The sequence below is a fragment of the Didymella exigua genome, assembly GCF_010094145.1.
Source record: "Didymella exigua CBS 183.55 unplaced genomic scaffold M421scaffold_18, whole genome shotgun sequence".
Taxonomy (NCBI): Eukaryota; Fungi; Ascomycota; class Dothideomycetes; order Pleosporales; family Didymellaceae; genus Didymella; species Didymella exigua.
In genome coordinates, this window is record NW_022984792.1 from 37,019 (window position 1) to 60,025 (window position 23,007).

Here is a 23,007-nt window from a genome sequence, read left to right on the forward strand (position 1 = left end):
TTGGTGGTGAACTTCCGCCATAGCACCGTGTAGTAGCTGCCACTGGAGTCGATGGGCGGCGTTTCAGGCGACGTGGGATTGACGACGTCTGTGAGGGGCTTTCGATTTGCTGGTGCAGTGCGTGCGAGTGGCCCATCATCGTCGGACTCGGATAGCCGTCTTTTCTTTGGCGGTGGAGGACCATTGAGGGTGTTGACTCTGCCGGCGACTGCGAGTGGCTTGAACGGCTTGAACGGCTTCATTGTTCGTGTGTATGGTGATTGTGCAGCATCTCTCACAAGCGTAACAGCTGGCATGTGAGTCAAGAAGCTGCACAGTAGTGAAGCGTGAAGGAAGGCGCCACCGACGCGTCGCGCTAGCGCGCTGGCACGTGACGACATTAAGAAACAGCCCCTCCACTTCTCTCTTGAACAACCATCTCATCAAATTCGGTAACTTTCTCGAACACCTCTAAAACATCCCACCTGGCATCACTTCACCTGTCACAATGCGTCGCTGACGCATGTCAGAGATCGGCATAAACTGTCAAGTTTGACATTGTTTCAGCGGACGAAGGTCGCGAGAGAGCCGCATACGTGAAGCACGAAACATCGAGAGTTGAACCGTTGAGAAAATCGACGTGCGTAAAATCTACGCCCATTTCAACCCAAGATATAGACATGAGCATCTTAACAGACTGATAGCTTCATTGGCAGCCTACCAATCCTGTGAACGAACGCAATGTTGGAACGCCCTTACAGATCTGAAGAACTTCCATTTCGCATGAACGGATCCACCCCGTTTCGAATCAACGATGTGCTTGACAGACGCGCGGGCGCTAGACCCTAGCCGGCAAGCGCTGTGAATGCAACTCAGGATTACTCGAAACACCCAATATCCCCGAGACTGAATGGTCAGGTCGATGCACGACCCCATGTCTACACGATGAGCACGTACGCAGGAAAAGTAATAATATAAGAAGCTTTACCCTACTATAGATTGCAGCCCACAACCTGCTCCAGCAAGCATCAACACACCATCTCAAGCCATCAATCCATCGGCTTTCTCTAGTCTCTACTCCAGACACCCTTGCACATCCCACGATTGTCGCAAAACCTCTCCAACCGGAAACCAAAACCAGTCAACTACACACCAAAATGCAGTTCTTGACCCTGGCCCTGCTCCTTTTCACCTTCTCCACAACCGCCTTCGCATCATCCCCAAACCCATCATACACCCACATCCAAATCAACAACGCACCGACCCCCATCACGAAATCGCGGGTATCCACGCACCTAAGAAGAGCAGCTGAGCACGACAGCGCGTCTCCGCAGCTCAACAAAAGCGAGACAGACGATGCACACGCCGCTCTGCACCACGTCTCCACCGCGACCCCGGATGCGACGACCGATGGCGTGAAAGCCAGGGTCTCGGGGCGGGGGATGAGCAGGCGCACGGCATCAGCTGCGAAGGCGCGCAGTGGGCCGGTAGACGATCAGATGCGACGGGGTACGGAGCGACGGGGTACGGACGAGAAGGAGCAGGCGCGGAGGAGCATGGGGAAGGGCATGGAGGCGAGCGAGTAGCGGTGACGTCGGTGAAGGGGGTGCCTGCGCGGGCGTAAACAAGTGCGGATATCCTGTTGTGTTCCTTGTATATACTCAATTCATTTCCACCAGACCCTGTTCCTTCTGCACGTTCACATGTCTTGCGGAGACTGTCTCCTCCGCTAGGTGCAGGCGTCAATGAGTCTGGACGAGGATTGCTTGATGATGGGCGGAAACGCGGAACAGGTCAGTTGGAGTAGTGGGGACCGAAGTCAGGCGCTGGATGCAGTTACGGGAGAGCGAGCAGCAGTGTTCGCTGATGATGTCTTGGATTCGTTCGGAGGAGTACGGAAAATACCAGCGTAGACGAGTCGTGTGCTGATGCTGAACATCATCCACGGATCGCCCAGCATAGCCTTCTGCTGGTTATGCGATGAGTGTTATCGTCGTTGTAGCTCGATGAAAACATTGTAGGTCAGTTCGAGCCTTCTAGGCACGTACAGTTTTTGTATAAAGTAGATACATTTTGGCTCCGACCTACGATAACATTGCAGCATGGCCTTCCCACTTTGACTTCAGACATGCCCAATCCATTGTAACACGAGTGATGCATTCAAATCACAGACAGTGTTTGCTCCGTATCAAACCCTTAACTCGAAGTCGTTACTCGCCAGTCGTTCGGTTTGTCGTTCGGACTGCCGTCTGCTCACGGGGGCAGGTGGAGGCTTAGGCACGACGTTCGCCTCAACAACAGGCTCGTCAGACATGTACTGATACTTCGTCTTGTAGCAAGGTGTGCCGAGCGGGGTGTGTTCGTGATACTTGCAGGATTTGTCGAGGTCCAGCGGATCTGGCATATCAGTTGACTTGGTGGACGAAGTTATGAAAGGGGCAGCGGCTGTCAGCAGGTCCAGTTGGAAATCGACTGGGAAGTCTTTCAACCGTTTCCTCTCGAAGCCTTGAGGCACCTTGGACTGCAGGCACAGGCTTTGCGCGAACTTCCTCAGCGGAGACCCTTCCTCGGTCATTGCGTAGATGGTCGTGATGTGAGTTGCCGTGAAGCGGCACTGGCCTTTGAGTGCACGGAAGTCAAGGACGGTCTCGATGAGAGCATCTACTATGGTATCGCGGAAGTCCATTGCCTCCAGGTGATTGGCAACTTTGTACAGATGCAGGCACCGCGCGAGCTCGGCGACATTGGTCTCTTTCGTAAAGAGGAAGCCTGTGTAGAGGAACTTTGCATAGACAGCGAAGTCTTCAACGGTTACATCTGGCAGATTGATCGGCTTATCGTCATCGACGACTGCGTAGTTAACGTCCATGGCGATGGCAAAATAGTTTGAACTACTGCGTAGGGCGTGACTGTGCAGTATAAAGGCTTTTTTGTCAGGCTTGATGCCTACGTTGATGGTAGCGATGCTTCCGAAGTCGCTGCCGGTGCTAGCAAGTCTCGGGCGAAGTATATTAGGTGTTTACCTGATGCCTGCCAACGTGGCGCGGCGTACTTTCCGCGGGGGTTCGAGCAATGAGACTGGAGTGTCGCCCATGATTGAGGGGCTGGAGCTGCATCTATCCATCGCAGTCCGCTGATGAGGTATCGCTGATGATTCGGCGCGACGTGTGGGACATAGGAGTCGTGGAGTGTGAGCGATCGACAGCTGAGTTGGGTTGGAGAGTGGTGTGTTAGTGTGCAAGTGGGGCAAGGAGGTCCTGACGACTGGGAAAGTGACAGAAGCGAGACAGAAGTGAAGGGATTAGCGTCCTTGTGATACTGCCGGGAGCCGAGTGCAGTAGCCTAGGGTCAAGGTAAAAGAAGGCAAGATGCTGCTGCATGCAATGGGTAAACAGTGATATTCCGTAACCTTGTTCCTAAACGCCGTTTGATGCATGTATAAGCTGCGGCTAGTCTTGGGCAGCGTTTGAGAACTCGCCCTTGTAGTACTGTAAGGTTGATTAGCGTATGGCCAGCTGGGCATGGGTTTCTTGCACCAGGATGCCAGACCTCGAGGAAGGCGGCACTCACCTCTGATACACTCTTGGCCAGCTTCGTGTCCTTCAGCTTCGACTTGGCATCGGGGATAGTCCAGTTGTTGACGCCCCACCACCACCGCCGTATCTTCGCGCCGACGCTCTGCCCGCTGAACTTGGCCGACCTGTTCCAATGCCGCCAGCCGCTGAGGATGAGGGTCCACACCACGCCCTGCGCGAAGCACATGAGGACCTGCACTGCATCAGCATTTGACTCAATCACTGCTCCATCATCTGTCCAACCTGGTCCCGCAACGTGATCCATGCTACGCCCTGCCATGACTCTGCCTTCTCGATGCTCTTGAGATAGCTCTGTTCGAATCGCAGGTCGGGCAGTGGCGGCATCGTCTGCTTGCGCGGTACGGGGCTGAGGACGCTGATGGGTATCTCATCTTCGTCAATGTCAGAGTCGATGTCGGTGTTCTTGTCGAGCGTGACGGGCTGCCTCTTGGACGCGGCGGTCGATGGATTGAGGTCGTGTCGCGGTGAAGGGTGGCGCTTGATGGAGCCAAACTGCAGTGTCGACGCAAGCTCCATGACACCTGGTTCCGTCATTGTGTCGTATTGCTGAAGCTGGTGATGCTTGCTAATGGCGGCGTTCACAATGCCTCAAGCCCTCGGAGCATCTCCAGCTTGGCTTGGCGTCCGTAGGGCTTGACGTCGATTGCCCCCTGCCTAGCGGCGGCGGGACCCTCGACAGCGGACCCCACGAAAGCTCCCAGCACCCCCGAGCACTCCAGCACCCACCCCACGCAGCTCTTGCCATTCACACACGCCAAAATGGGGAACCAGCCGTCTGCGCTTCTCGACACCATCGCCTCCGGCTCGAATTGTACGTGCAGAAGGAGCGGACGCCGCTGCTCGAGTGCATGTCTGCGGGGCTGAAAACCAGGAGCTAACACATGCCAGTCGACCGCGAGGAGGTGGACAGACTGCGAAAGAGGTTCATGAAGCTTGACAAGGTGCGAAACTTCATGGCTCTGCCATTTCTATGGTCTGCTGACATGAGCAGGACAACTCAGGCACCATCGAGCGCGACGAATTCCTAGCCCTCCCCCAGATCTCCTCGAACCCTCTGGCAACACGAATGATCGCCATCTTCGACGAGGACGGTGGCGGTGACGTCGACTTCCAGGAGTTTGTCTCGGGTCTCTCGGCCTTCAGCAGCAAAGGCAATAAGGAAGAGAAGCTGCGCTTCGCCTTCCGCGTCTACGACATCGACCGCGACGGCTACATCAGCAATGGCGAGCTCTTCATTGTGCTTAAGATGATGGTTGGCAGCAACCTGAAGGACCAGCAATTACAGCAAGTGCGTCAGACAAGAAAGGAGCCTGCAATGCAAGCAAACACCCGCTTACCCCTGCCGCAGATTGTCGACAAGACCATCATGGAAGCCGACCTGGACCGCGACGGCAAGATCAGTTTTGAGGAGTTCACAAAGATGGTTGAAAACACAGACGTTTCTATGAGCATGACTCTGGACCAGTTCTAAGCCGAATTCCTAATGATGAGATGGCATACTGGGCATCCTTCCCGGCGAGGCGTTTGTGGTGTTTTGGGCCGAATTGGACGGCCTTGACGAAATCTGTTCCATCAATACACGATCAACTTCTCCACGCGCTTCTGCTCAAGACCTGCGTGTCGCACACTGAGACCTATCCACGCCCGCGCGCCAACTGCTAACCCCAAGTGTAGACTACCGAGCAACAGCGGGAAATTTAAGCGAGAAAACATCAACGCCCGTCATGGTTCGTTTGCTGCCAGGATACATCGTCTTCCGGGCTTCGGTGGGCCGGTATTTGGGCCCTCCGCACTTGGTCTAGCGGACGAGTGAGGATTGCTGCACGGTTCACTTGCCATCCCTCTCTCAATCATAAGATTGGACTTGCGCTCGGCGTACTACCAGACCCTCTTAAGCTTGGACGCAAAATACTTCCTGTCAACCATACAATGTGGTTTTGACACTGCCTTGACCCAATGCTCTGTTCTGCTGACGACCTGCAAAGCTAGACACATCATGTGCGAAGCATGGCACGGCATGATGAGACATGGACGGGGTTGCCCAAGGCGCCTGCTCGCTATGTTCAGGCTGGGACAAATCACGACTATGCCTTTCGATTTTCACCCCTCTTATTCATGTTTGTGCCTGTTTTCAACATCGCATCTAAGCCTGGCAAACAGGGCAAATTGTGCTTTGCCTTGTTGGCGATAACGGGCACCGCACAATGTCCAAGGCATTGCGAGAGGTTCTGGTCTTCGATTGGAGGATGCATTTTGTCAAGGATGGGCATGGTGAAGAGGAGGCGGATAAGCTGGCGGTGAGACAGTTTGGGGATGAGTTCGGCGCGCAGCCAACTTGAGCTACGTGGAAGCTTCCCGGTCTTATGGTCTTCCATGCGTGGTGGGGGCCACAATAGTTCGAAGAAATGTTGGAGGGATTCTCGCTACTGATGCATCTTTTGCCTGGGCCGATGTTATGTGTCCGATTTATGTTGGTGATACCTCGCCTGGATCATCACGACGTGAATATTAAAATAGTACCACTGTACACAATTTCAAATATTTTGCTATGTGGGCGGTGTTCGTGTGGTGACAGACCACGTTGAAGGAGAAGGTACGATATGCACTGATAACTTGGCAAGGACCAAGAGTGAGACACCACCAACCACACAAGTACAATAGAGAAAGACGTACAATAGAGCAAGAGTGAGACAAAAGTGAGAGGCAACAGCCGCACGAGTGTAAATGTTTGCTTCGAGGTGTGGCGACTAACTGCTCCTATATCTCGTGGATACTGCCCTAAGCCGCGCAGAGTACACACTTCCCTATCCTCTCAATACCCTCCTGTCTCCAGTCTGATATCCTCATACATATTTCCCTGGAATCCAGATCAAAGATGTCGCGGGCAGAATAGGCCTACTTAGCAGGCCTACTTTGGGGTACTAATGTATGTACATTTTGCCTCCTTTTTGGCTGCGACAAAAGACATCACTGAATTGCATTAACTTCACCCAAGCAGTGTCCGCGTGGCAGTCAACAGAAAGGATAGCCGCATGGAATTTTACCTCTTCCTCAAAGAACGGACAGTACCTGAAGAGACTATCTTCCATTACACGCATCAGGCCTCTGCCGGATTAACTGAGATATCTTCGAAACGGATCAATGCCTATTGTCGCGGTAGACGCAGCCGCTGTATGCATCGATTGAAAACTGCGCTGAATTGCTTGCTAGCTAGAAGGCAACCATATATACATGCCCTGAGACGTGCTAGTCCAAGATGGTCAACAGAGGTGACGATCAAGGCCTATAGGACCGACTTGCACCGCAAATTCTATGACTGGGTCTGCGACGAATGGACACACCGTATGTTCCGACTTGACACAACCTTGCGAATCGGTATGGCATTGGCACTCCCGCTTTGAGCTGGCTTCTTATATAGGCTCAACCCTGACAGACTCCTTAGTCAGTTGTTCGCGGAGAAACACAACCCCCTAGCCTGGCAGGTTAAGAACAATAAGCTCGCTAAGGATCTCGGGACCGCACAGAACAAATACTAAAAATCACAAACTACAGTGGCCACGCAGCGAGACACCATCACAGCAATCGGGACGTACTTAGGAGGTTGGAGGTTACGAAAGGATACTATGTACGCCTTACCAAGGAAAATCGTCCGGGAGCCCTAACCCTGACGAAGAACTTCGTCAAGATCCAGGGGCTGTTTGGGGCTGAGGCTAAGGAGGAAGCGTTGGCTCATACACGAAGAATTTCGAGAGGTGTTTGGATCCACTTCCATCTCTCTCGATCGCATCTTGTCCGATGTGACCAATTGATACTAGGCACGCGTTGGATCGTTCCTTGTTATCCAGCGAGAAACTTGACTTGAGAGATAGACTGATTTGCACACTGATGAGCTTAATTTTGAAGAGTGCACTGTATATTGACTAGACCCAATCTCATAGACCGTGTCACCAGCCATTACAGTGTTGGCTGCGCCGTTCATACATAATGGCAGTTCCCCTATCCATGCTCCCACTCACTTGTAGGACTTCTCTCGTTTGGACTTAGATGGCATCATACCGAGAATACCTGTCACTGCTTCCCATCCAACTGACTGTCGCTTGTGATGAGATGGTTTTGAGCGTGACTTTACTGATGGCGGCTTGCAAATGATCTCCTCATCCCGTAGACATAAGTGTATCGTGCTGCGTGGACGGAATTGGAGCTTGTCCAGGTCAGCGCCCCTGCTTCGTTGTGGTTGATGTGGTGGCTTCAGATTCGTGGATGGATGCTCCATAATCGTGAAGCCCGACAACTGAGATTTCGTGGCTTCCAGTTGGAGCTCGCCATAGACCAGTGGTGAAACTACCGGCGTTCAATGCTTTGGAGTAGGGAAACCTGTTCTCTGTGCTGAACTTCTGTCGGGAGCCTGCATTACAACTGTCGTGTTCTCATGACTGACGTCCTTGAGCCATTCCGAAACGGAGCATCGGAGTCTAACATTCTCTTGAAATGGCGGCTGCGTAGGGTTCGGAGTTCTATCATAGTTCGCTTGGGGAACCGTGGCCGTTGCATCGCTTTTCTTTTCATTTGCAGCTTCTTTTACCATCCGGTTCTTGCTCTCGTAACGCAAAGTCTTTTGCTCTACCCGCCTCGCTCGTTCATGCTCGGCAACCATAACTCTGGCCTAGTCAGCCGCAGATTTCTTCTTGCCGTTTATCATGCTCAGAAAATATCCCGCATTCGTGACGAGTAAGACAAGGGTTGCAAAATGAGGCTCATCAGCTGGCATAAGTCTAGAGCTGCAAAGTCCTGCGGCTTTTCGCCCAGCCCCGGGTACTGACGACATTAGCTTGAGCAAAATGCGTCTCGGTCGCCAGGAAAGCAATCAAACACAGCAATAGGTGATAGTTGCTTTCCGATAATTTGGCCAAACACATCTCATAAGCTTCAAGGATCGAGGTAGAAGAGGGAACATAGTTTCTCTGAGAGTGCCATTCGTCGACAGGGGGAAGGCTGCGACTGAATTCTTGCGGTATGAGGGGCTCGGGCAACGCTTTGGAGTATGCAAACAAAATGTAGGCGACATCACTTGTTGTATAATTTGTCCAGATGACCTCGGTTGCTTGTGATGAGAGCGCGAGCAAAGTTGCCCCTAGTTGTAAGCGTCGAGCTTGTCTCGGCTGGTCGTCCTCAATTGTCAGACAAGATCTGGCGGTGTATTCTGTCCTGATCTCAGCTTTCGCCCAGTGTATGAGAATTAATTGCTCAGGATATGGCTCGTCGATATACTTACGTTCCTCTTCTTGCGCGTTGACGATGTATTCGATGCACTTGCCCACCAATACCGGTACACGAACTGACAAAAATGTGTTTTTGTTGTGAGCCATGAAGGGTATTTGGCCAGTATCATATGCCGCGATTTGAATAGCAAGGCTCAACGGAAGCCTCCACACGTTTGTTCTCTTTGTCCTAGGCATTTTCATTCTAGAGATATTCGCAGCATCGTGAGAGCTGCGGCCATCCCATTGAAGTCCATACCATTCCCTGGAGACGAGTCGAAAATTTGTCTGAGCCGCCCCATGCGATCGTCGTTCATTTCCTCGCGACGGAGATCTGGGTGAATTCAAGAAGAATCTTTACTTTGCAACAGGCGTTCGATATATTAGTGTCTGGGTAGAGCGTGAACCGTAGATGATCGCTATCATGGCCAAGATGCTCGAGCGTGATCTGAAGTGGCAACCCTAAGACGTGCCGGGCCAGTGGAATAGTTGAGGCAGGCGCAACTAAGTTCAGCAATGGCTTCAACTCTGTCGGGACTGCTTGACGCACAGTTGGAGTATTTTCAGTTGCTAGTCGTGTGGCAGGGTTTCGCTGTTTGGTGGACAACACTTGTTGAAGGGGCATCGATCGATAGATAGGGGCTAACTGCTTGGTCGTAGCCTGCTGTATATATAGCATTGTCTTGTCCAATTCCAAGATTCAGCCCAGCACTTGAATGTATGGCGGAATCTGCAGCTCCGATCACTGTCGTGCGATGGTCCTCGTCCTGACCCACTGACCCAAGCATGTTCGATCTAGCGGCCGGAATGGACTCCTTGGTATCGTGTGCGTCAGAAGTCATGATCACAGTGACTGAAGATGATGGGATCACATCTGACACATCCGATAGTGTATCCAACACAGATTCGGTTCTCATTGACTTATCATCTGGCATTGGTTGAGTATTGTACCAGATGGTCATACTTGAGTCTTCAAATGTCGGTTTCAAGTAATCCTTCTCCACGCCCAGATTCGAGTCGTGCTGGTCTACATATGTGGTGGCTGTCATTTTTTAAGGAGATTTAAGCAGGACGCCATATCAGGCTCGGATACATCTGTTGTGGCGCTGAAATTGTCGTCCAGACTGGTTATAGAGTCAGTGTCGTACCAGTGACCATTGCATTTGTTGCAACTGTACATGAACATAATCATATCGCCAGCTGCTGTGATTTAGTTACTTATCTCTGCAGCTTTTGGTCTTTCTTGCCGGCTTCGGACGGGCATATCCTCGATCCAGACAATTGGCCTTGCCCCAATTTCGCTCAGACATAAACGCCATTCCCCCAGTAGTTCTATAGTAGCCTCCGGGATGGCATGGAAATTCGATGACTCTGTGCCAGTTCCCTGGTATTATGTCCTCAGCCAGCCTTCGTTGTACCCCTGAAGGGCGGATAACATCTCCAGGAATACGCAACCGAGGGACCGGACGTCTGCAGATGCGTTCTAAATCTCCTGAGCCGCGACTTCTGGAGAGCAATAGCGCAGCGATGCAGGCGTGGGTCCAGACGTAGTGTCTAAGAAATCCCGGGAGAGCCCGAAGTCAGTAAGGAGGACCTTAGCCTTGTGAACGAGAGTATTTTGAGGCTTAATGTCCCTGTGTTTGATATGGCGGTCATGGAGATATGACAGAGCAGTTGCCAGGCACCCAAAAAATGAGCGCAAAGTCGGCTGGTGCACTTTTTCAGCGCAGGAGCACCGAAGGAATGTTGCAAGATTGTAATCTGCGGAGGGGCGATGAGCTCAACTTCTCACGGTGAGTAGGGCACATACGTGGCGCATCCCCACAGTCGTGATAGGTCGTCACGTGCATTGGCATACATTAAGCAGCCAGGTTGGAATCCTACTTTGCCCTCGAGAGCGCAGTCCTCTCCCCCCTTGCGGCAGATGTCAGGCGCATCAGGGTGAAGACGTGCTCAATATTGCGGACTTTCCCGGAGTCGAAGACTAGTATGAAGGAGCCAAGGCTAATGACAATGTGCATACTGTCTTTGTGATACCAACTTGATCTCGAACGTAACGCGAAGCTTCGTAACCGCGTCTGACGACCAGCAAGCACTTCAATAGAGACTCGAAGCCAGAGCGATGGCGGAAAATCTCAAATCCCCGCCCTTCTCACTTTCAATACGCATCAGCCTGCCCAAGCCTTTCTCTAGCGCCGCAGGGCTGAGCACATCCTCGTCGTCCTTTAACGCGCCGCGATCAAGCGGGCCCTTACGACCGCCTTCCAGCTCCCACAGTCGTCCATCCTTCGCCTTTACAAAGGAGACAAAATGCTGTCCCAGATGGTACTCATCAGTCGTAGTAGGAGCCTCTGTATCCCCCATTCGCGCAGCCTCCGCATGCGCCTTCTCGAACGCATCTGAATCTTCTAATACCTTCGCACGCTCGACCATACCCTTTGGCAGCGCATGCTTTCTGATCTGATCGAGCGTGGACCCAGACACTATGCGCTCACTTGCCCAACTATTCAGCAAGCTATGCACCAGGCCAATGCTCCCGCACGCATTGCCAATTGTTTGCTTGAACCAGATGACCGGCTCATCCTCGCCTTTGCCCTCGTAATCGCTCTTATCCGCATCCTCGGTGGTTCGGGCTTCGTCCCATGTTAGCGTGAGAGGGATGATGACGAGCAGTGCGTATACGGGGCGCGGGATGAAAGCGAGCAGATCGGGGTCTGTGAGCGAGTAGATGTCGTAGAATGAGAGGCTCTCGTCCATGCCAAGCGCTTTTGCTAGGTGATTCATGACAGAAGGGTTGTTTTCGAGGACGGTGAACATTTTCTTCGGCATGTTGGGCAAGAAGTTGTGGTATTTGAGGCGGTTGGGGGGCTACGCGTGCTGTTGATGAGATCTTGCGGTGTCAGTGCTGGAAAGGTCAGTTGTGATGGGTTACGAGATCTTGTATTCGTTCGTCGTATTTGATGCGTTTGTCGCACGCGCTGTTTGTTAACGACAGGCAGCAGGGCGCGCCTTGGTCAACGTCTCGGGCCTTCGGCGTGCAGGAGCGACCCGGAGCTCGGAGGGGCGCTAGCGCGGGGTAGGTAGCTCCCGTTGTGGGGCCTTCACTCGTCCATAGCTTCCCTCTCTACGTTTTTGTCACTGCGGGTGTGGCCATGCTGCGGCAAAACAATTCTGAAGCTGCAATTGAATAATCAAATTTTAGGACCCTCGCAGTGGCCGAGAAGGTTCCCAGATGTCTTCAGGAGAAGACACGATCTTCTCGATGTCCGGTAGCACGACCGGCTCTCCGCATCAGGTCGCTCAGCTCTAGCTCATGCATATAAGCCTACAATGTCCAACCTCGTCCTCAATCTCTATCTGTCTTTCTTCTCTTCTACTCTGCTTACTAGGACCTAAGTTATCTTATTACCGCAGCCAAACAGATCAAGTTACACATCCGCCATCATGGACAACGAAGCACGCCAGGCCCTCGCCACCATGAAGATGCCCCGGCGGCCCATAAACTTTGTGCCTGCAAAAGAAGGCGAGATCCTAAAGCTAGGACACATTACATGTCGCATCATGGAAGACGGTTCACGAACAGGTGCTTACACCCACCATACCACCTCGCTCCATCTCGCTAACGACTCCAGACAACCGTATCGGCAGCGCCGAATTTACACTCCCACCGAACACCGCCGGCCCGCCCGCGCACTGGCACGAGATGCACGACGAGACCTTCCTCGTCACACAGGGCAAGGTCCGGTTCCACGCGCCAGACAACACGCACATCGACGCGAAGGTGGGTGACTACGTCACGGTCCCCATACGAGCCCCGCACACGTTTTCGAATCCAACGGATCAGGAGGCCAAGTTTTTCAATACATATACGCCGGCGTTTTACATTGACTATTTCAGAATACTGGCAGAGATGAGCAAGAGCGATGAGAAGATGAGTAAGGAGAAGAATTTGGAAGTCATGGCGAGCTTTGCGACGATGCCGGCGGGGGAGATGCTGGTGGAGATGAACGGGAAGAAGTAAGCTCATGTATGAGTAGTTATTATTAGGTGTGACAAGAACGTAAAATGCCGAGAATGCAGGTAGTAATGAGGAAAATCGTCCAGCAGCTCTCTACACGCCAACAACTTCCAAAATCTCAAAACTTCGCAACAGCAAATCGACCCAGGCAACTACGCCAGGCAGTCACTCCTCCTCTTCACCTCCCTCAACAGGCCGACACGTCCGACACTCACGATACAGCATGCCACAAAATTCCCTGACCGTCTGTTCACTCCCTCCATCAATACCGACGCTATGTCCCTTCATACAATACCACGTCCACGCACCCTTATTCAGCGCGTCTCTTTCCAGATAATTTTCCCCTGGACTCCATGTATCCAGACTAAACGTAATCTTATTCAGCGTCGGCCCGCCATGGTGATCTGACAATTCGGTACCAATATTCTTAAAACTCTGACTCGAGTGAAACCATATCCAGAGCGGATTCCACAGGGGATCGCCGATCGCTTTCGCACCTAGTGTGAGATGGGTGCACGACTCCAGACGACTGAGCTCAGAGCGTATACGCTCTGCGAGCGTCCAAGATGAGGACTCCATGTTGCGCGGGTCCGTGCAGCCCAACATTGCGCTGGTGGTGATGATCTCAAGGTGCGCTTTGCGGATCTGTTTTAGGGTCGAGGGCGCGATGGTCCAGATCCGTGCGTCCTTGTCGGCGGTTTGGTGGTTCTCGGGCGAAACGGTTAGGCAGAAGGTCGACTGCTTGCAGTGCATGTCCATGTATTCAGCGTAGAGCTGCTTATTGACGAGGAAGATCCAATTACTACGCTTATGTGTAGGTGTGGAGCGTGTGCTGGTTGCAGCGCCCCAGAGACCTGAGAATATGCCATTCAGCGTTGATGCAGGCTGAGCTGCGGTTTGCAAAGGGTAGGACACATCTTCCAGTAGGTTCTTGTAAACCATATCGCGCAGCTCTTGCGGAAGCGACTCGAAGGGGAAAGGTTTGCTGTTTTTCTCCTGCATCTTTCGTAGTTGTTGAAATGCTCGGCAGAAGAGGTTATGAAGGATGTCAAGAAAAAAGATAAGGGCTGGGATGAAGGTACTGGCGGCAACACCTACGAGGAAATCGATTTGCCATACCGACTGCGGACCAGTTCTTATTGTGGCATTGGCTGCAGTCCAAAAATGTCTAGCGTGTACAGTTTCGTCCATGTTGGCAGCAGCAGAAGTCCAACTTCGGACTTTAACTGTAGGTTCGGTCCAGTAAACGTTACTGTGATGCTTTGCTCCGAGCGTACGGGTTCAAAATGGCTTCCGATGCAGAGAGTCGTGTGGAGCCTGTCTGTGATGTCCGGTCAATACTTCGCCGCCTGAATGTCCGACTCGCAGGGGTGCGCCGGATGCGATGTCCGGGAGGGATAGATCAGTAACAGAGACGTGTGATATGCGCAAAGTTATGCAGAGGTCTTGTGCGGTAAAGGAGAGATGTAGGCGATGATTTATGGACGAATGCGTAGATGCGATGTCGATGAACTGGTGCCTTGCACTGCCCGAAAGAGGCAGCCTGAAACGGCAGCGTGTGCAGCACCGCCACCGCAGTCAATCATTGCGCTCTTGCTTCAAAGAACTATCGTACGCGATACAGTAAATTAGCGCGATTTTAGGCCTCAGAGTGGATTACGAGATGTTTGATCGAGTTACATGGTGCAGCAGGACTGCAGCGGTGGAAGGTGCCTGGTGGATTGCGGAAATTGCGACAGCGATGCGAAGTCCGAGTTTTGTCCGCAGTTGCTGCTACATCAACACTGCACGATTGCATGCTTGACGAAACGTTCGAGCTTTGCATGTCTTCAATAGAACCGAGACAAAGGGCTCAAACTTTACGCAGTGTATGACTGCCGCTTCTAGCAGGTCATGTGGCCAGTCAATCCTGCTTCACTGTTCAGTGTTCACAGTCTTCCACTATCGATCATCTATGCAGCTAGTTTCGGCTTTACGACTTTGTAACGAGTGATTCAATGTGGCTGAGTTTGAGGGTATAGTAGGACGGAGCACCTGTGTCCCTCGAGATAATACGAGGGAACAAATAAGGTGGTAGTAAAATTGAAGGACCTCAGCCGGGATGCTCTGGACGCGTGGATGATGTAACCACAGTGCGTGAAAATTCGACTAAACTTTTATAAGAGCTCTTTTTGCGTACATGCTTTGAAGCTTAGGGTTTGATCACAGACGCGCTATGTGCCACTCCTCGCATTCCCAACCTACACAATCCTCCCATGTCAGGAGTCAAGTGCTAAAGTTGCTAACGGAGCCGACAGATATTGACCGATCCCCCGATGTATTCGGTCTGACCCATCTCAAAGGTCAGTTCTTCGTGGCGATCACACTGGTGGAGCGGATATCTCTTCTCCAATGTGTCCTCCTCTTCCTCTTGCGTGAAGTGCAATATGTAATGTTTTCCTACTACTAACGCCTGCAGCATCGCACTTTTAACCCTGCCCTACCTGCACTTCATCCTCATTGCCTGTCTTTTACTTCCTTTTCACCCTTACGTATTCCATCTCACCTCCTCTCGCTGCTTTCATATTCTGCTAATGCTCTTGCATATTTCGTAGAAGTGCACTCTAGTGCGCTGTTAAACCGACCTGATAGCGTACAAGACTTACTTCACTTAATTAAGCAATCCACGACCTTTCTAGCTTCCCACAGTAAGCCTTACATGGCTCTGGGCATACTCTACTGTTCTCCACGTATTGAAGACTTGAGGTCTCACGTTGCGCATTTCTGTTGTGCCTGCTGGACCCCGCAAACAGGCTCAAAGTGCACTCTGCCTGGCTGGACTCAAAGGACATAGAGCAGACCTTGGAGAAGTTCCAGACTACGGAGTTGTGCTCTTCTGATTCAGTATGTCGTGCCATCGTGGATGATGGAGGGCGGGACCGCAGCGCTGTCGTAGTGGAGGCTTGCCTGTAATGAAGCTCTCTAATTGGCTGTTGCTCGATGCGCCCCACGAGGCTGTGACGCCAACCTTTGATTCCACGCTTCAACACCACCACAGCGCATCGCCAACCAGTTACTGCATGATGTTTTGGCCCTACCCATGAGACAATACGCCTTGGACACTCGCTTACTGATTACCAACCCCCGCCATGCCGGACGAAGACGACCTGCTGGTCATTGCCTTTGGTGGCGACCTCGTTCTCGATGTGTCGCAGGAAGAGGGCAGCCAGCAGTATTCGTACCGTGTCGATTCCAAGATATTGCAGCAGAACTCAAGATACTTTGAAAACCTCTTGAGTGAACGTTTCAGTGAGGGCCAGAAACTCGCCGCAGCCCTTCAGGATCTCAAGCTTGCGGGGCACGCGAGCCTCGGAGACACGCCTATAGAAAACCTTCCTCGTATATCGATCGTGAACGCCGGCCGTATTGCCATATCCAAGGCATCCTCGATTCGAAACCTCATTGCAGACTTCCTCCGTGCCATTCATGGCCTCGATCTCGCAGTATTCAACCCGCCAGTCGCCAACATCGCCAACTTAGCCGTCGTCGCAGACCGATTCGATGCAGTAGATTGTGTGGCAAAGTACGTGCAGCGGAAGAAGTTCATGCAGTTGACGGAAGCAAAGGCCAAAGGACGGACGAGCCCGACTCTAACCGAAGAGCGAGCACGACAGAAGCTGTTGATTGGTCTCCTCCTCGACCACCCACCGTGGGTGACTCGCTACTCGAAACACTTGATCATGCGCGACTCGGTGCAATGGCAAGCAGATGCCGAGGAGGATCATACAAAGGCGTTGTGGTGGGACATACCGAATGGCCTCGAAGACGAGATGATCCAGCGTAGGGAGTACATTTTGGAGACCGTCAACTCTCTTCAGGCACACTTCCTTCGGATATACACGTCTGGGGATCGACAGTGCAAGCTGGGCTACGATACTTCTCTACAATGTGATTCATTCCAACTGGGCGAGATGATTCGCTTCTTCACGAAGATCGATACGCTGCGCATGCAAGGCAAGATCTACGATAACACCGAGCCAACATACTACCAAGGAGACATCGAGCGTCTGCTGTCAACGCTTCGGCAGATCTCGAGCTACCAGGTCGATAGCAACCATGCGCATTGCGGTCTTCGAGTGCGGCTTATGCCTTTGCTGGACATGCTGCAGGAACATCTAAGTTTGAGTACCGGCAACTTGGACATCGGCATCTGCGGCGATTGCTGGGCGCAGCACCGCTCTAAGTATGCTTGGAGTCTGGCGAAGCGCCCTATCCTCTGGACAATACCACGACACCTACCAGTTACTCGCCCAGTCGCTACGGACGGCTCAGCTAAGAGGCAATTGAACGGGCATGCAGTATGTCCAGGAAGACACCTGGCGGTGAGGGATCTGTTCATGGCCGCCGAGAGAAATTGGACAGACGGGCAGGTCAATGGTCAGGCGCTGGGCTGGGCCAACATGAGTCTCAGCTTAGATCCAAGGATCACGGGTGGCAGGAGGTGATGTTGATCACGGAGCTGCAGATTTAAGCTTATCCGGACGTCACCGAAGCCTTAAAGTGCCTGTGAACTCTAGGCTACAGTTTGCCGCTGCGGTAGGGCTGAAGGGCGTTGATAGCCTCCAAAACTTGTCCTTGCAATCGAGGCACGCAACGAGGCGTCGAAGAGCATCCAATATGACGTCAGGTTGACCGTCGAGCTCATTCAAGCAACTTGCGCAAAATTTTCAAGAGGGTTTCCGAACCCTTCAGAGACTTGGAGAGAGTAGACAATAGCGTTAGCATTGATCATAATTTGGCTGTACCAGAAAGATGCATAAAGCCAGACACGGAATGGGATCAGCACGACTACATTGCACATGTTCGTCTATTCAGTGCTGTAGTTCATCGCTTGCACCAGCCATGCTTGTGGTGCACGGGGAGTCTGCTGTGATTGGTTATATTCTGCTTCTGGCTGCTGCTTGCAGGTACGACTAAGACATGGGCGTCACATGAGCGGCTACTCAGCCGACTGACTGAAGTGGGGCTGTGCGTTCGGTGTAGCGCGTACTGCGCCTCTTTTCGCCCCAAACAGTCAATCTCATTGTCGGGCTGCGTGCGAGCTCCAGCGAGGCGTTTCGTGATAGAGAAAGCCTTTGCTAATGCACCATGCCATTCAGGCACCTGTGGCGGGTTGAATTGAGAGGTGTTTTCGCGGCTGACGCAAGGCAGAAATGGGCAACCGAGGGGCGCCGAACAATCTTGCATCTCATTATTATAAGTCAACAGTGAGTCGAAAGGGAACCGAACGCAAGTTACCCCACAGTACCTGCCCTTGAGCTTTGATCGCGCGCCTTTTGTTCCTGCCACGCAAGCATATAAGCCACCTAACTCTTACCCTATGCATTCTGGCAGTCTTTACAACCCCCGTCTACTTCAGCAGAAACGAGCTTCCTGAAACCATCCAACCACCATTCATCAAGATGTTCAGCAGCCTCAAGAAGAAGCTCTCGCGACGATCGTCGAACCTACTGTCTGATACAACGCCTGTTCACCCAGCCAAAAGCGTGGGGTCCGGAAGCTCACGTCTCGCGCCCCCGCCCGTCAGCAATCCGTACTCGTCAGTATCGCCTGTGACACGTCGACCCAGTAAGCCGCAGCCAGCCTCCTTGTCTGAGGCACGTCTAAGCCAATGGTATTGACATAAAGCAGACAGCGCCAACACAAATCTATTCACAAGCTCAAGCGACGCTCCACCTGCTTACAGCCCAGGTCCGGCACAGAACGCACAGCTCACCATGAATACGTCTAGCACAGCTCCCACCGCAGACGATCAGTATGCATTCTTGAAGTCCTTTGACACAATATTTCTCATCGATGACTCCGGATCTATGGCTGGCCGCTCCTGGCGTGAAACTGGCAAGGCTCTCGAAACGATCACACCTATCTGCACGGAGCGCGATGCCGACGGCATTGACATCTACTTTCTGAACCACCCAGACTCTTCCATCTATAGGAACGTTACAGCCGCCAGAACGGTCATCGAAATTTTCCAGACTGTGCGACCCGGTGGCGCAACACCTACAGGTCAGCGACTACATAAAATTCTCAAGCCCTACCTGCAGCGCTATGAGAAGGACCCTGAGGCCACTAAGCCCATGAACGTCATTGTCATCACCGACGGGGAGCCATCAGACGATGTCGAAGCCCCCATCATTGCATGCGCAAAGAAGCTCGATAAGCTCGATGCGCCAGCGTGGCAGATCGGCATACAGTTCTTCCAGGTTGGCAAGGAGGCCGGCGCGCGAGAGGCACTCAAGCAGCTCGACGATGGTCTGCGAGAAGTTTCTGGCGACGACGAGCTGAGGGATATCGTCGATACTGTGCCCCTCACCGGTGACGACGATACCGAGCTTACGGGCGAAGGAGTCCTTAAAGTCGTATGTGGGGCAGTTAATAGGAGGCTTGATAGGCAGTCAAAGGAACTGCATCGCAAGCCAGGCTTCTAGTCACAGCTTTACGTCATTCCGGTTCGCAACTGCACAATAACAGCATGACCCTCACTACGGATTACTCAGCTTATAATTTTTTTATTTCCCTTGACTTCTACTACCGTGACTACCTCCTCGCTTTAGGTAAAATCTTTACATTTGAACAAATGAGATTATGTTGGTGGGAGGACGTCAGTAGGGGAGCATGAAAGCGTGAGCAGAGGCAGGGGAAGATACCAATTGTGATCATGATTGGTCTTAAAAGTAGATGAGAGGTTTGAGGCGTGTGTTGATGGGATGTTGCTTAAGAACTTCCGGGGGAGACACGTGCGTACCAGCCAACATTGGCTATTTACAACGCTTCCTGCCTTGATATAATACTAATATACTACTGTAAACTGTCGCTGTAGACATCACCACATCCATCCAGAGGGCGTCGGCACCAACGTATGAACATGAAGGCTCCAGCCTACTGTTGTCCGGACAGACTCCCCCTTCCTCCCAACTTGAAGTTGCACCTGATCAAGCCTCCATCTATTACAAAGAGCTCGGAATATCTCCTGGAACCATTGGAGTATCACATCTGAAAGCTGTTAGCGCCAGTCCTAAGCTTGAGTCGCTTTTATTTAAAGAGACCTATCTATAAGGATCGCTCTATAACAATACATCCTACACTGTGCTTAAGAATTTTGATTAGGTATTCAGCCTCTGCGGCGAGTGGCTTACTATAATAGGAGAGTGTAACAATTGCTAAGAATTTCCAACTCTGATAGTACTCTAGCTTTGGGCAGCCAAATGTTTACACATTGTGCAAGAAGGCCGCATTGGAGGCGCGTCCGCCTGCCTACTATTCAAAAACAGAAAGTCTTCATGCGGAAGCAACTCCATCTTCTTAGGATGACGGTTCTGAAGACGCAAGACCCCAGGTTCCCAGTTCACAGCCAGATCAGACCTCGGCCGTGGTTTCCCGGATGTGCAACTGCCACTCAAGCCTCAAAGAGCTTACTGTTTCAAAAACCTGCGTGCTTCAATTGAAATTGGGTCAAAGGAATTGATTACCAGCGTTGCAGCGGAAACGGCATGCTTATTGTTACTTGGCATAATAAATATGCGATATTGCCAGTCTCTTATAGGGTAGAGGGTTCTTTTGATACGTTCGACATCTGCTGTTGTGGTTATTGTCGCAGAGAATCAGCCTCATAAGCAGCCCATTCAGGGGTATAAGTGTAGTCTACATTCTGCCACTTTTCAGCTGTGACAGGTATGGATTAAGGTAGAAGATTAGAGCTTTCTTAAGTCGAGTCCTGTAATAAACAGGAGGAAGATCTCGGGACCAAGCCTCCTCCAACCCTAGGAGGTTGACAAGAACGAGTGAATACGCTTCAGAAATTCTTGGTAAACAAATGGAGTCTCTGTCCAGTCGTGTGGGGCTCGCGTCTAGAAGGTAAATTGATCGTCGAGCGCTCTTACATCTTCGGTTTTCATATTTCTTCCAAAAACAGGTTAAAATTGCGGGTGTTCTCCATACAGGGTTTGCGCAATCTTCTCTTTCAGGAAAGCAGAGCTGATCTTGCAAAACTTTTATTATGTGCCTTTCCTCATACGTTGTGGCATTGTATGTAGTATATATGTTTGGACACTCCACTTTGGTGTGCAAAAAAAGGAAAGAACTGAATCGTTTTCCATTGGCATACTTCCCATCTCTTTACTGATCCTATAGCAAGCGCGCAGCAAGCATCCATCAATACCGCCGCCACCTTCCGCCTAAGCAAGCTTGATGTGTTGCGCATGGTTTATATAGCCAACGAGATACTGAGGTGTATGCGACATAGATGAGATCGCGAGTTTCGCGAAGGAGTCAACAGAATGGACTCGAAAACCGGGATTTCACAGGTTGAAAACTTTGCTGTTGCGGAGCGAGCAAGCTGGAGCTACTTAAGGGAAGTTAGTTTCTTCAGGCCTCATTTTCAACTTGCAGAGAAGCAAACCATAAGATGTATTCAGAGTCTGAGACTGCAAGTAAGAGGACGCAGAGCGTTAGTATTGCGTCGCGTGGTTCAATTGCGCACTGGATGCAGTTACTGAACCTCAGTCTACTTCCGAATTTCTCAGTCCATCCAAACCTTTTAATTCAAGAGCTGTTTCATTTGATCTAGACTGATTTGAGTCTTCTGGTGGGATACCGTGTCCCTTCCGCAGTGGAATGACTTGTTGAGGCGAACCGCTATCCGCAGGGTCGATTCCCCACGTCCGAATGTGCAGTTCACTTCTAACACCCCACGTCGTCAGCTAAGCATCTGTATTTTCTACGAAAGAGATGACTTGAGGTCTACGTCTGGCTTGTGGTTGCCTTCATACGTTGATAGACGGACCTCAATTGCTTTACGGCGAAGACTTCCTAAGCGTCTCCAAGATGCAGTAAGATCTTTTAGTAGTAAATTTTGAACATATTGCATTGTCATTGCGCTATTGGCGAAGCGATCTCGAATATGGCGTGTTTAAAGCGTGTGATGACAGGCCACAGTAGAACATGACGGAACGAAGATATTTCAAGCCGTTCGAAAGCATATATGTTTCCTAGTCAAGAGTCTTCTCCGGTGGTTGTACAGCACTGTCAATTAGTCCAGCTTAGAAGCCCTCTCTTGCGTGGCCCGTTCGGCCGAATTTGCGGCTCTTCGAAGAACCATTCTTCGTGTTTCAGATACAGTGCGTCTCGAATCGAGACCCAAGTACCAGCAGCTCTTTTGTGGAGAGACTGTTGTCACTGCTTGGTTGAAGACCATTTTGAGTGAGACAGCAATGTACACACGGTTATGTCCGCAGATGCTCCCACACCCATCCCGAGGACCGATCGCTCTGGTGTTGTTTGACACATCGACAGCAGCCTCCATATTTTCCAAGAATGGAGTCGTCCCTGTAAACGCTGGCGACGCCATTATCAAGATGTTCACAGCTTCCGCTTCCGCTACCTGTAGACGATCGCTAATAGTAGGACCGAGTTTGAATCCAGCGTACACCGCCAATGGTGAGTTCGGTCTATGAAAGAGAAGGATCGTGGTCTTAATAGAGAAACATGGAAGTGTAAAACAACGAGAGTAACGCTCATCCTTCTGCCAAGGAGTGGAACCGAGGAGCTCGAATGTATAATCTTGAATATTTTCAAACCAGACGCCGAGCGTACGACTAGGAGATGAGTCCATCTTTGAGAATCACGTTGAATGTTGCGTGTCCATGGTATCAACCTTAAGCTCCTGTTTGTCTGCCTCGCGGATAAGACTACCAGATACCAAACAACTGTACATGTTCCTTCAAAAAGAAAGTCATATAGTACGTTAATGACCGCGGTGCCATCTTCTAAGTAGGATACCCACCAATGAGTGAGGACTGCTCAGTACCATGCACGGGAGCAATGCGACTGCCCACTGATTACTCCCAGACTTAGTCCACTCTGTAGAAATAGTCATGGCTGTATTGACGATTTGCATCCCATGTCTTTCTTCAGTTCCTATGCCGCTAACGTGTTGAACCAGGTAAACAACGTCCTGGGCGCTGGAGAAATCGCGTGGACAGGTAGCGTATAACCCACGACATTCTCCGCGCAACACTTCTATAAAAGATAGTATCTGGGTTGTGAAGAGTTTTTCATTAATGTTCATGGTCTCTGCAATGTTTTGAGCATGACCAACTTTTGATCCCATGGGCCGCCA

At 51.4% G+C, this 23,007-nt stretch overlaps 12 protein-coding genes across 12 annotated transcripts; 6 read left to right on the forward strand and 6 right to left on the reverse strand.

Moving 5' to 3' along the window:
- Positions 1–1,136: 1,136 nt before the first annotated feature.
- On the forward strand, positions 1,137–1,565 carry M421DRAFT_6287 (uncharacterized protein; the record flags this gene model as incomplete). The annotated part of the gene is made up of 1 exon (XM_033596010.1): positions 1,137–1,565. One exon carries the CDS (start codon positions 1,137–1,139, stop codon positions 1,563–1,565), a length of 429 nt encoding a protein of 142 aa, XP_033447328.1.
- Positions 1,566–2,167: 602 nt separating this feature from the next.
- M421DRAFT_6288 (uncharacterized protein) lies at positions 2,168–2,848 on the reverse strand (the record flags this gene model as incomplete). Its single annotated transcript, XM_033596011.1, has 1 exon — positions 2,168–2,848. The coding sequence occupies one exon, from the start codon at positions 2,846–2,848 to the stop codon at positions 2,168–2,170; it is 681 nt and encodes a 226-aa protein (XP_033447329.1).
- Positions 2,849–3,428: 580 nt separating this feature from the next.
- On the reverse strand, positions 3,429–4,109 carry M421DRAFT_6289 (DUF1770-domain-containing protein; the record flags this gene model as incomplete). The annotated part of the gene is made up of 3 exons (XM_033596013.1): positions 3,429–3,467; positions 3,550–3,747; positions 3,798–4,109. 3 exons carry the CDS (start codon positions 4,107–4,109, stop codon positions 3,429–3,431), a joined length of 549 nt encoding a protein of 182 aa, XP_033447330.1.
- A 225-nt stretch (positions 4,110–4,334) lies between these two features.
- Positions 4,335–5,174, forward strand: M421DRAFT_421947 (calcineurin subunit B; the record flags this gene model as incomplete). The annotated part of the gene is made up of 4 exons (XM_033593007.1): positions 4,335–4,386; positions 4,464–4,516; positions 4,567–4,863; positions 4,924–5,174. The coding sequence occupies 4 exons, from the start codon at positions 4,335–4,337 to the stop codon at positions 5,044–5,046; spliced, it is 525 nt and encodes a 174-aa protein (XP_033447331.1). The 3' UTR covers positions 5,047–5,174.
- Positions 5,175–7,899: 2,725 nt separating this feature from the next.
- On the forward strand, positions 7,900–8,342 carry M421DRAFT_181420 (uncharacterized protein). Its single transcript, XM_033587891.1, has one exon. The coding sequence runs from the start codon at positions 8,005–8,007 to the stop codon at positions 8,305–8,307; it is 303 nt and encodes a 100-aa protein (XP_033447332.1). The 5' UTR covers positions 7,900–8,004; the 3' UTR covers positions 8,308–8,342.
- A 1,054-nt stretch (positions 8,343–9,396) lies between these two features.
- Positions 9,397–9,882, reverse strand: M421DRAFT_93355 (uncharacterized protein; the record flags this gene model as incomplete). Its single annotated transcript, XM_033598109.1, has 1 exon — positions 9,397–9,882. One exon carries the CDS (start codon positions 9,880–9,882, stop codon positions 9,397–9,399), a length of 486 nt encoding a protein of 161 aa, XP_033447333.1.
- A 244-nt stretch (positions 9,883–10,126) lies between these two features.
- On the reverse strand, positions 10,127–10,743 carry M421DRAFT_181434 (kinase-like protein). Its single transcript, XM_033587892.1, has 2 exons — positions 10,644–10,743; positions 10,127–10,594 (listed from the first exon to the last, which is right to left on the reverse strand). The coding sequence occupies exons 1-2, from the start codon at positions 10,687–10,689 to the stop codon at positions 10,317–10,319; spliced, it is 324 nt and encodes a 107-aa protein (XP_033447334.1). The 5' UTR covers positions 10,690–10,743; the 3' UTR covers positions 10,127–10,316.
- Positions 10,744–10,774: 31 nt separating this feature from the next.
- Positions 10,775–11,838, reverse strand: M421DRAFT_421950 (cysteine proteinase). Its single transcript, XM_033593008.1, has one exon. The coding sequence runs from the start codon at positions 11,660–11,662 to the stop codon at positions 10,931–10,933; it is 732 nt and encodes a 243-aa protein (XP_033447335.1). The 5' UTR covers positions 11,663–11,838; the 3' UTR covers positions 10,775–10,930.
- A 122-nt stretch (positions 11,839–11,960) lies between these two features.
- M421DRAFT_421951 (RmlC-like cupin) lies at positions 11,961–13,299 on the forward strand. The gene is made up of 2 exons (XM_033593009.1): positions 11,961–12,416; positions 12,466–13,299. Exons 1-2 carry the CDS (start codon positions 12,278–12,280, stop codon positions 12,852–12,854), a joined length of 528 nt encoding a protein of 175 aa, XP_033447336.1. The 5' UTR covers positions 11,961–12,277; the 3' UTR covers positions 12,855–13,299.
- M421DRAFT_17075 (uncharacterized protein) lies at positions 13,029–13,886 on the reverse strand (the record flags this gene model as incomplete). The annotated part of the gene is made up of 1 exon (XM_033587773.1): positions 13,029–13,886. A coding segment is annotated over one exon (858 nt), but the record flags the coding sequence as incomplete, so codon positions are not given.
- Positions 13,887–15,979: 2,093 nt separating this feature from the next.
- M421DRAFT_101903 (uncharacterized protein) lies at positions 15,980–17,430 on the forward strand (the record flags this gene model as incomplete). The annotated part of the gene is made up of 2 exons (XM_033586700.1): positions 15,980–17,256; positions 17,415–17,430. 2 exons carry the CDS (start codon positions 15,980–15,982, stop codon positions 17,428–17,430), a joined length of 1,293 nt encoding a protein of 430 aa, XP_033447338.1.
- Positions 17,431–18,292: 862 nt separating this feature from the next.
- On the forward strand, positions 18,293–21,068 carry M421DRAFT_6295 (von Willebrand factor; the record flags this gene model as incomplete). The annotated part of the gene is made up of 3 exons (XM_033596022.1): positions 18,293–18,458; positions 18,522–19,249; positions 21,021–21,068. 3 exons carry the CDS (start codon positions 18,293–18,295, stop codon positions 21,066–21,068), a joined length of 942 nt encoding a protein of 313 aa, XP_033447339.1.
- Between the last annotated feature and the right edge of the window lie 1,939 nt (positions 21,069–23,007).

Coding starts and splice junctions, on each gene's coding strand:
- M421DRAFT_421951 (XM_033593009.1), top strand. CDS start 12,278: ATGGACAACGAAGCACGCCAGGCCCTCGCCACCATGAAGATGCCCCGG. Junction 12,417..12,465: donor GGAAGACGGTTCACGAACAG/GTGCTTACACCC, acceptor TAACGACTCCAG/ACAACCGTATCGGCAGCGCC.
- M421DRAFT_181434 (XM_033587892.1), bottom strand. CDS start 10,689: ATGCCAATGCACGTGACGACCTATCACGACTGTGGGGATGCGCCAC. Junction 10,595..10,643: donor CGACTGTGGGGATGCGCCAC/GTATGTGCCCTA, acceptor GCCCCTCCGCAG/ATTACAATCTTGCAACATTC.
- M421DRAFT_421950 (XM_033593008.1), bottom strand. CDS start 11,662: ATGCCGAAGAAAATGTTCACCGTCCTCGAAAACAACCCTTCTGTCATG.
- M421DRAFT_181420 (XM_033587891.1), top strand. CDS start 8,005: ATGACTGACGTCCTTGAGCCATTCCGAAACGGAGCATCGGAGTCTAAC.